Source organism: Hippocampus comes, unplaced genomic scaffold (genome assembly GCF_001891065.2).
Source record: "Hippocampus comes isolate QL1 unplaced genomic scaffold, H_comes_QL1_v1.1 scaffold105, whole genome shotgun sequence".
NCBI classification, from domain to species: Eukaryota; Metazoa; Chordata; class Actinopteri; order Syngnathiformes; family Syngnathidae; genus Hippocampus; species Hippocampus comes.
The window spans coordinates 1,681,673-1,693,419 of NW_017806235.1; the positions used below are offsets into that span (position 1 = coordinate 1,681,673).

General features: G+C 45.4%; 1 protein-coding gene across 1 annotated transcript in view; it reads right to left on the reverse strand.

The window, feature by feature from the left end:
• Positions 1-11,747, reverse strand: part of LOC109507309 (ephrin type-A receptor 3-like) — a 74,219-nt gene that overhangs the window by 32,281 nt on the left and 30,191 nt on the right. Inside the window, exon 6 of the mRNA XM_019856640.1 lies at positions 400-555. Coding sequence (XP_019712199.1) covers positions 400-555 — 156 coding nt within the window. The remainder of the gene's footprint in view (positions 1-399; positions 556-11,747) is intronic.

The following is an 11,747-nucleotide window of genomic DNA, read 5'->3' on the forward strand; positions in this document are numbered from 1 at the left end:
TGTGTGTGTGTGATAAAAAGGTCAAGAAATTTCCTACATGCTTGCGATAAGAGTATTAGCCTCATGTGTTCTCACGGCACAGTGACCTACAAGCACTCAGCTAACACGCCCGGTTGTGTTACATGTGTGTGTCAGGCGCGTCGAACAGGCAGAGCCGAAGGAAAAGGGAAACGGCCACGCGCGGGGTTCGTTACAGACATAAAATTGGAACGCCGTCATGCGCCGTAAATCCTTACAAAAAACACATTACAAACTAATTAAATTGAATGTAATCCAATCGTTGTAACTTGAAGCCGTAGTTTGGTGCAGGATGCTATGAAATGAACTTACATCTGTATGCGTGTGTGTGTGTGTGCGTGTGTGGTTATTTCTTCATATTTCGGCCAGAGGTTCACTCACGTGTGCACGCCATCGAGCGTGGATCGCTGTCGGCTCGGTAAAAGCCTTTCTCGCAAATGCACTCCGTGGCTTTCTCCTGCGGGGACGAGCTGTGAGGAGGACATTTGTTGCAGTAGGCGTCAGTGGCCGAGGCCTTGTAGGTCCCGAGTCTGCACGCTGGGGTCGAGGAGAAAGACACCGACACAAAGTTAATGGAAGAGTCAAGGTAGCCGCTTAAATGTCCAGATGATGTTCATTTAAGATCAATCACAAAGACAAAGAAACGCTGCTTTAAATGTGAAAAGTGGTGGTTCCTATTTGGAGTTGATTGATGACTAAAATATGATTAATTACAAAAAATACCCATTACCTATACATAACAATCAATGAGAGGCATCGGAACTCGCCGAGTTCACAAGACCGTACGCTGCATCCTTGACATTGAGAAATGACTTCAAACCACAAGCCAAACCAAAATGGCTGCCAACAACAACACCGATTTACCGGAGGTATTTAATGTTTATTATTGTGGTTGTAATCGGTTGTTGTGATTTTGCTGTTGTGTATTTTTCATTTTGTAATTTGCTGTGTTATACTTTCATTATTACGAAGTTCTGCTGTGTATCGTGTCGTACCTGCGCTATCTCCTTTCCATGTGGCTAGCTAACGCTACCGCAATACTGAAACAGGGCCGTATTGAGCAGCTGCGTCTGTATTGAACACATTTTTTTGGTCAGTGACTTGATGTTAATTAGTCAACTGATTCAGACATCCTGTTTATGCACAACCAAGAATTTAGAAAAATGTATTCTACATGTAAAATAAGAAACACATGAGCTAATACCAATATAGCATCTGCGACACACATTTTTTTTGGTGTGTAGCTGACTTCAAAGGGTTCCTGAAATAACAAAACACATTTGAGTAGCATCCATTTATACTTTGCCGTATCAAGCAACGTGTTGCGTTATTGGAGCGCTGAAAAAGCCAGTTCCTCACAGCATATCAGTTTGTTTTGAATGGTTCATTTTTTATGAATCGTAAATACATGAATGACTCACCATCAAAATACTAAATGATCTCAAGTAATTAAATACTCTGATATTATCTTTTAATGTCGGTCCAGTATCATTTAATACATATTTTAATCACTACAATCATTATTTTCTCTCTCTTATTTGGCTGCGAGAACCCACTTTAATGACCAATTCAGATGACTCTATTATTTAGTCCTTGAAACGCACTGAAAGAAGAGCCAAAGGCTTCACAAAAAAAAAAAGTGACCAAGGGTAAAAAAAAAAAAAAAAAAAAAAAAAAGCAGAGTTGTGGTGCGGCAAAGGCACTCGAGAAACCGATGGCTCATCCGATGTTTCGTGCAGCACCCATGGCAACGGACACGAAAACAAGAGTCTGATTTAATGCATGGTGGCATTCGGTCTTTCGACGTGAAATCTTTTTGCATCAGGCGGCAAGACCGCGGGGGTTGTGCTGTATAAAACACAGCCAGGCAGCATCACAACTGTCACTACGCTTAGATAAGCGCTGGCTCTTCAGGCTACCGGGGGAGGCACAAATACAAAGCTACAAATCCTCTGGCGGTAACATAACATGACTGTGGCTTGGCTCTGGATGCTTCGTCGTCATTTTGGGGCGGGGCATCCTGGAATAACGTTGTGCCCTTTGGATTCAAGGCAGTGGAATAGACAATGCTCTTTGGTCATACAAATCGTTAGTCTTGACACAGATCTGATTGGATCTGCAGATATTTTGCATTTGATGCATTTTTCACATTTAATTGTTACTATGTATTGCTAATGCCTTTAAATGGGCCGGTCCCACTTCCCCTTAAATAGTCGGGGTTGATATTGCTTGAGATGGGTCCATTTTTTGATCGGATTGCTCATCGGTGATCACGTTTTTTTTTTTTCACTCGCTGATCAATGATCGGCTTCAAAATCCTGATCGTGTAAAGCCTTCAATACATTTCTAGGACTAGTATTCAGATCCTTAACCAGCCCCCCGGATTCCGTGTGATGAAAATGAGGGTGTCACACAACCCGCGAGTGTGCTTATGCATATTTGTCTGCAGGATAACCGATGCGATGGAATCCACCCGGCGCTGATTGTACGTCGATGTGCCTGACACGTGTGTTAAGTGTGCTGCTAATGTGTGTGCGTGTGCGTGCGCGCGTGCGTGCGTAAGTGCGTTTGTGTGCCTGCTGATTGCTTGTGCCACCGGTGAAGGTCACGGATTTAATCATGGTACAATCCACGCATCCCGGGAAAGCTGTAAATTATCACACGAATGCACGTCCACACACACATACCCACACACACACACACACACATACATAAGCTCGACATATACGCGACTCAAAAAGACGTTTATGAAGTCTATGGAAAATGTAAAAAGTTCACCCTACCATATCATATCAGAAATTAGGACATTTAAGGAGAAGGATTCACTGGTGATTTCCTGATCTCAAACAATTTGTTGAAACAAAAGTTAACAAGAGTGGTGGGTACACCACAACAAAACATTTCGACATCTCAATAACTCATCATGTGCCCTTGAGCATCTCTAAGCCCTTCAAAGGCTTAGAGAAGCTCACATTAAGTTGACCTGTAAAGGTTTGAATGCATTTTAGGCTCGTCTTGAAATTTCACCAGGAAGCCAAATATCCCTCACTTTTTTTGTAAGTAGTCTATATGCAAGGCGGTAGTCGTTAACCTGCAGAGAAAGAGAGAGACGGAAATGTGGCCTAAAAGCGGTGTGATTTCTCAAAAGTGGAGCTTAAGCTCTTCTACCTGGATGCTGCGCTCGCTCGTGAACAGAAAGTATTTTTAGGCAAAACATTCATCATATTGGGAGCAAGGTCCACCAGCGCAATCCCCCAAAGACCTGCGGGGACGCTGGAACGGGAGACGTGCTGCCGCTTAAAAAAAAAAAAAAGAAATAAAATAATAGGGAAAACAAAAATAAAGGCGAAGTCAGTGGAGGGAAGGACGGGAAGTGCGTCTTCTCAAAGGGAGGACTTTGTGGCCTCTTTCCTCCTTGCCGTCATGTTCCAAGAGAATGGGTAGCCGTGTGCTATCCCGTGTGGATTCCTTTGGCTGAGCTCTAGAAGTAGGGTGGGCTAGCGACAATTCTCCAGGGGGGGTCTCATCCGGAGCGTCCTTGCTCTTGCCAAGCCTGGCATCCCAACACTGCCCGATCAAAGTCTGTGGAAAAACTTGGCGTCTTCGAGGAGCGCTTTGCCCTCCCAGTTTTTTTTTTTTTTTTTGCCTCGCCGCTGCTACTTTCTGTCTCTTCCACAGAGCCTCGTCTTTCTTTCCCTCGCATGGGATCCTCGCTCCCTGACGGGGGTTCCCTTCTGATTCATGTCAGATACGAAAAGACAAGACGCACAAAAACAACCTAGCGCGCAAAAGAGTCGCCCTCGAGACGAGAAGGTAAAGCGACGAAAATCATGTGAAGCGATGCTGTGGAGCGATGAGAATTCCAAATTTGCATTTGCAACAGGAGAACACAGATCAGAAGCAACATGAATGATAAGAGATGTGACACGCTCTAACGCAGGCCGTTTGAGGGCCCTGACTATGGAGAAATGCAGCGAGGCATGCTGGGAAAGTCCTTCTTCTTCTTGTCAATTTCGAATGCTGCTGACAAGAGTTGCACGATCGCTACCGACCGGGAAATGTTCAGCATTGACGCGCTGAAATATGAATGGAAGCCTAATGGAAAGCCATTTCATAAATTTTAACGAAATGAATCTTAGTTCATCCGTAGCCTGCCATAGCCTCCACGTTCAGTTTCATTCATTTGGGGATTCATAGAATTGGGATGATTTTTAGGAATCGCGATGAATTCTCAAACTTCGATGATTTCAATCGTATGACCGTATTTTCCACACTAAAAGGTGCACTGGATTATGAGGCGCACCTTCAATGAATGGCCTATTTTGTCATTTTTTTCGTACATTGGGCGCACCGCGTTATAAGATGCAATCTACAATGCATCCACTAGGTGGAGCTACGCTAGAGGAAACACCAACAGAACGATCAGATGTCAGTAAAACGTACTTAATAAAGCAGCGACACAGTTCACTTAACCAACAGCAAGTTATAACATTGACTCGTTCACGTTGAACTCTCTTGCCGCCGCTCTATTTCCGTGTTCAACTGCTTAATCCGATCGCCTTAAGTTTGAACTCTGCGTTGTCAGCATGTCTCTAGCAAGGAGCCATTTTAGGGTTGAAATGTTACCGTAACGATCATACACAAGGCGCATGGTATTTTAAGGCGCGCCGTAAGTTTTTAAGAAAATGGAAGGCTTTTAGGTGCGCCTTTTAGTGTGGAAAAACCGGTAAAAACAAGAACAGGTAGCTAGTAACTGTAAGAGAATACATTTCCAACTAGCCCTCCTAAATTTGTGCATCTCTTACATCAGTGGTTCCCAACCAGTGTGTCGTGAGAGCTCAAATGGTGTGCCGCGGTGCACAACCGAGAGTGACGGAAAGACCAAATAAATGATTTTCTATTAGATGGCAAAAAAAGTATGAAATTGACATATATATCCTCGATGGGTGACAATTTTGTTTGGTGGTGTGCCATGCGATTTTTTTTTTTTTAATGCTATTAAAAAAAGTGCCTTGGCTCAATAAAGTTTGGGAATTGCCGTCTTATATTACGTAGCCTATTTCTATGCCGTTGACACTTCCAATGCCATCCTGCCTGCACGCTCGCCAAGTGACGTCAGATCATTTCTGACTCTCCCAAATGTCGCTGCGGCTATCGTAATTGCTTCGCGGCTAATTAGGGCATCACCCATGTGACAAGCTCTTGTGCCAGTAAACACCCAACGATTTTCTTTTTTTGTGAGATCAGCGGCCGTGCGCGGATGCGGCGGCACGGTTGTGTTTCTTCGAACGACAAAAGATGGCCTCATATCCAGTGTCTGATTAAATATTTATCTGGTCACCAGAGAGACTCTCCGTATTTATGCCAATCGATAGCTTTTAGATATGATGTAGCAGAGCTACTCAGGACACACACGCTCTGATTGAGGAGTGGGGGGACAGCCCGGCTGTCTCCACTGGACCCGCACGACTCTGTGAGCAGTTTGAAAAAAAGAAAAATTATTTTGTCATTTTCTCCAGAGCTCTCCCAACATATTAAATTTACTTCTACGGGACGGTGGACGAGAGTTTAGCACGCCTGGCTCACATTTCTGAGAACGGTGGTTTGAATCCGGGATCCGGATTTCCTTCTTTGGACTTTGCATGTTCTCCCCATGCGTGCATAGTTTTTTTTTTTTTTCAGGTATTCTGACTTCCTCCCCTCATCCCCCAAAACGCATGTTAGCTTCTCTGAAGACTCTTAAGTTGTCTTTTAGGTATAGCACAAGAGTCGTATTTTGAAGTTGTAAATTGTAAGTTTGACGAAGATGAAACCAGAGTGCATTTGTCAAACCTTCCCGAAACCCAATTTCTTTGAAACTATAAAGCTGCTCCGTGTCAGGGGACATCTGGGGGTACTTAAAAACCAGCGGAATGCCGTTTAACGCTGAAGCCATATTCGCTGGGAAAAAAAAAAAGGTGATGAAATGTCAGTTTTTGCTTGTTCCGCTGCTCTCGGGTTAATATTGCTTTTGCTTGATAAATGACTGTAAATGTTATTAACTTCCTATCATGGGCTTTCTCGGCAAGTCACTTTGCAGTTGTGTTTATTAGTTCAAGTTGAATGTGGCCGGGGAACGGGATCGTTTTAATTATTGCCTTTTCAATATCCTTCACAGTTGTTCATATTTATTCTCGGTTTTATGAGAACCGCAAGCTCGACATTAAATGAGAGTGTTTAGTATTGTTATAAAAGTTTATTGGGGAACACGCATTCGCCATTTAATATCCCAAAATGAATAACAAATGAACGGGATTACAAAGCGTTTCAATTGATTAAAAAAACAAACAAACGTAGCTGACTTGAAAACCGTATCGAATTTAATCTGCATGCAGGAAAACCTTCAATGTGTTTTTGCAGGGGTGCTACCCCGGTAATTTTGGAGGATAATGTGCACGTTGCTCAAAATTTCCAGATGGAGACACTTAGCTGCATCATGAACTTTTTGACTGTCTGTTCAAACCTGTAAAAATGTCAATTTGGCTAACAACAATTTGCAGCGGGAGCAGAACTTTTTAATTACCCTTTGCTGAAATATCCTGTCAAGATATGAACACAAATAGTAACTGATACATAATTAGGTTGATTGTGCATCCTGTGGACTGCGAAAGGAGTTGTTGAAGGCCCCTCCCCCCCCTCCCCTCCCCCGTGCCTGATTTATAAGCAAATGTTGAAACTCACACAAACACAAAGCCAATACCTCACGGTCAATGCTTTCTAATTACATCCAAACAGGTGGTTGCTGAGACTGTGTGCTCTCTTGTCTGCTCCAGACTCTGGCGCTAGTTAGTCTGTTAATTGCTCCTTTCCTGGCCCTCGACGACAATCAGTTCAAGGCAAACATTGGCTCGCCATCAGGTTTGGCACAAAGCTCTGAAAAGGGAGAAAAGTGCGTGTGTATCTGCATATGTGTGTGTGTGTGGTTTGGAGCTGCCGGGTGGGCACGGGGTGTACTGAGTGCGCGACAAAAAGTGTACGTATGTGTGTGTATGTATCCTTTGGAGAGGGCTGTTGTGTAAAGCCCGGTGGCCCCCAGGAGATGAGCTCTATAATGGTCACCATGGCAACGGGCTTTCTGGACGCAACCCTCCTAGTACCCCTTGAGTGCCACAGCTCCTGAAGCAAAAGTAGCAGTGTGTGTGTGTGTGTGTGTGTGTGCGCGCACGTGGGCTATCCAGGCGTCAGTTTAGGCCAGCTACTTAAAAATTGATACATCAAGCGTCAGTGGAGAAATGTGACGAGATCAAACGTGGCATCCTTCACGGCCACGAGGGTCGCATCTGTGCGGGTGTTTGTGCTCAAGCGCATATTGCCGTGAAAGGTGTTTACACTTGAATTGACATGTCTCCGTGCTCAACAAACTTAGAGGTGGGGGGGGGGGGTCGCGGGAATACCACCTAACACCGAATTTAACAACGTGGTTGTGGCATATGCTAATGATCACAACTCGGGGATTCTCGGCGATTGGCAGATCGCGAAACACGGAAAAGTCGGCGTGCGGAAATCGGCGGAGGAATGTGCCCTTTTGTGACGACACGCCGGCTGGGTGCATGACGCTGTGTATGTGTGGGGAAGAAGAGATGTCAAGTGCTCTGCTGAGAGGAACGCTCATCTCTATTTTTAACCACATAATGCCTTGTAGAATGCTCACACCGGCGCTTTCATCGCGCATCATCCCTCGGACCAATTAGATTTCTCGTCCTAAAGGGATTGTGTTATCTTTAACCTTCAATTGCAAACATTTTCCATAGGTTGCATCATCTGCAAGGAGTGAGGCAGTACAATTCAGGGCCACGTATTTGGGGAGCTGCACACCAAAAAAATATCATTTCAACCCCGGATGCCGTGTGGCGTGAGAAATGATTCACTTTTACGTCATTTGTCAGAAAATAATTTACTTACACCGTATGACGCTGGTTTATCTATTTATGCCAATGACTTCTAGTGATCGGAAGGCATTTAACCCTTTCATGCACAAATAATGATAGCCTGTAACCTGATAAGCTGTCCACTGTAGTGACCACCGTCCCTGAAAGAACGTAGGTTGCTATGAGAAGTTTGGACTTCAAGTTTGATGTGGCTAAAAAAAGAATATTAGCCCAGATGTCGTCGAAAAAATATAGATGTTGCAATTATGTCATTGATAATCAAGTCTGTATATTGTCACTGAATCCTTTGTAGTTTACAATTTTGTTTTTCATTCACAAAAAAAAAAAAAAAAAGGGTGGTGGGGTGTTGTGTGAAGCAGCGATGGCCGTATGGCATCAATTAAGTGAAACCGGCAAGAGGTTTGTGTGTGTGTGTGTGTGTACGTGCGGAAACTTGCGAGCGACACCTCATCACGCACACCCTTTCGGTGTTTAGGGCTCCTTATGACTTCCCCAACTTGCGCGCTCGGACCGGATATGAAACGCTTCATGATGTCCAAGCGCATGAAGTGCACGAGTCGCCCGTGGGTGTCCTCAATGTAGCCGTCCAATTACCGAGAGCGGTGGAGGGGAACCGCTGGATGAAGCTTGTCCTCCTCCTCCTCCTCCTTCTGTCCATCTCTGTCTTTCATCTCTGATGTCGTTACTCTGTTTTTCTCCTCTACATGTCTCTGTTTGCCCTCCTGTCTATTTTTTTATTTATTTTTTTAATGTTCTCTCCTTGCCGTCCCTTTCGATTCGTTATGCGCGTGCGTTTGCGTGCGGGGGTTGATGTGTGTGTGTGTGTGTGTGTGTGTGTGTGTGTGTGTGTGTCTTATTTCCCAGTGGACTGTCTGTCATATGTTGACCCCGACCTTCCTCAGAGCTCCTGCACAAATATTTACCCTCCTGCTGACAGGGACACACACGCACACACACGCACGCACAGAAAGCTCCATTTGAGTACAATTAAAGCAAACTCACACGCCATACGTGCACATGCCTGGCTGGCAGTAATCCAAGCGGATGGCTCACTAATTTCAAGTCGAGGTGATTATCCCAGAGTCCAAAAAAAAAAAAAAAAAGATTAAATACATGCCAGGTGTGTGCGTGTCCGTGTGTGAGGGGTCATGGGCGATAGACGACCAAAGAAAGGAAGAAAGAGGGAGAAAGAGAACCTGACAGGCCCACAGGAGAAGTCTGGTGGGAGTTTGGTTCACAGTCTGAATAGCTTATTCTCCCGTCTGTTCCTTTTCCAAAGCTTCACCTTTCCCATTTTGAACGGAACCGGACAGATCCTGTCTCCCGCACCCGCACACGCACGCGCACAGCTCACGTTAACGTCATCGGGACACACGTGTCGTGTAAAGAAAATGAACTGACGCGTTTCTCGTATCCCGTGATGCAAAAAAGCCGACGTCATCCGGCCCCTCGCGTCCAGTCGAGTTCGAGTGGGCGGAGCCGCGCACGTCCTCTCCTCACCGCGGTTATTTTCAGTTCGTCGCGCTCAATAATTCATCCTCTCGAGGCGCGCGAGCCCCGTGTCCGATTCTCGGAAACAACACGCGTACGTGAAAACACACCCACAAGCGCGCAACACCTGTCAAGCGGAAGGCTGACTTCTCACCGTCTTTCTCCGTGGGCGAGCACGTAACATTGATGGCACCAAAAGGGAAAGCGGCTCCACTCGAAACGGGTTTGCCTTCTAAGCTTTCGTTCAGCACCATGCAAAGAAGTCAAGTGGGTATCACGAATGGCTCCTTGATGTCTATTTTGGCACCAAGGCCCCACGGGAGCTTTATAAGCGACAAATAACTTGTGCGCGTCAACAAAACAATTCCATGTTGGTCAGCTTACTCTGCAGCCTTGAAGGATTACAACAGAAGAAACTGACTGATTCAGAAGAGCTTTGCGTCCACTTTATAGTGTGAACGCGGAGAGAGCCAAGGACTCATGTACAGTAAATCTGCAACAACAAAAAAAAAACTAACCAAAAAAAAAAAAAAATCAGTATTTTAGTTGAGTGGTCCTTTGACTGAGTAGTTGAATTCATTCTGTGAGCATTATCTCATAACACTCCAGGCCGAATTCACAAAGCAAGAATTACGGTCGCTGATAGCCGATATATTCAACATATCGGAGCGGTGGCGCGTTATATTTGGGGGGGAGGCATTTTGGAAGAAATGGATGGTGTTAGTTCATTAGATGTTGATGAATGAAGCTCATTTGCTTAGAGGTGGGCAATTTCTCTGCCAAATATATGCATATACCCTTATTTAAATCCGGGCAAATATCGCCGACACGCCGAGACACATTCTGCGCGGCAGCGCAGTTAGCGAAGCATTTTCCCATCTGCAAGGTGAATCCGTTTGCTCGATTTTTACCGGTTAGCGCCACGCAAACGCCACGTAATCGATATGCAATTTTCTGTCTCCGTCGAAATGAACGGAAATAGCATGAAACCGTTCCAGCATTTGCGCTGTTTCTGGTTTGTGCGCCTTCGGCACCAAGAGGCTGTTTCATTCAGACATGGAGACATACACACAGTTGGGGAGCTACGAATTCAAGACTCGTGATGTTTGGCGGGTGTCGCCGTTCCATAACAAATTTGTCTGAGTACCGTTGTTTATATTGTATCATGTAAATTGTCATTGTCATTTTTTTTATTTTTTTTATCCTTGTCCTGTTCAGTCCTGTCTCTCAGTATTGACAGAAAACTTAGAATGCAAGTTAGTATCCGATGTCATTTATTTCTGTTTTGATAAGAGGTTTAATCAGATGTGCGGGCCGGCCGTGTATCAACATTTTACTTGCAGCCGATGGGAAGGATTTTCTCATGGGCGGTTAGAAAAGAGAAGAAACTGCTTCCCTGTTTGCTTTTGTGAAAAGTGCATTTCAGAACACAAAAGTCAATAAGCTATTATAAGTGTACCTCGTGCCGGGAGGTGGATACATCATTTGAGGAAATTGAAAAATTCCATCACAAAAACGCCTTTGTCTCAAAGCTGTGGAGTAATACTCAAGCCGTCGCGGACGAGAAAAGCTGCTTGCGCCCTCATATGCCGAATGGAATGGCTCCCTGATCAGCACTCTCGGCCTTCGCCTCCACTGCTGACTTTGTGCTGTCATGACACGCGCCGCAGTTACTTGGTGGGCGCTGACTTAACATCACAGTCATCAATCTGTTCCGCCAATCAGCTTGTTGTCAAGAGTCGGGTCGGTGCCGGCTACTCACGCAACTCGAGCCTCAACAAATTGGGACTTTGACCGCTACTACATTGGTATGTCATGTTCGGTGCCGGTTAACGCCGGCTCGGTCTTTGTGGCAGACCGATCGTACATCTGGAAGCCATCCATGAACTACAATGAGAGGGAGGGGACGAAGGGGGGAAAGGGTCAATGGCCGCCTTCCTGTGTCTATGCTTCCTGCTCGCCAGGCCTGCTGGCTTCTCAGGCGCTGGCATCTTGAAAAGTCTTTAGATCTTAAATGGAGCAAACCTAAAACTGACTCCACGCTACAGAAATGTGCGCTTGTTTAACTCACTGGAACTCAGCAGCGTTATGAATCACAGCCAATTAATGGCGACTGTACCCAGAGGAGTCTCCCCTTCTGTGCCTGCATGGCCCCCCCCGCCCCATCTTTTGGGGGGGGGGGGGTTAAAGCTATATTAAGGCACCAGGAGATGGAAACACACGTGTTAACGGTTTCCCAATCCGTGTTCCGCTTTTGCCAGTTTGCTCTCAGAGTTTTTGCTCACGGCTCGGCCCGCCGCGCGCAAGCTA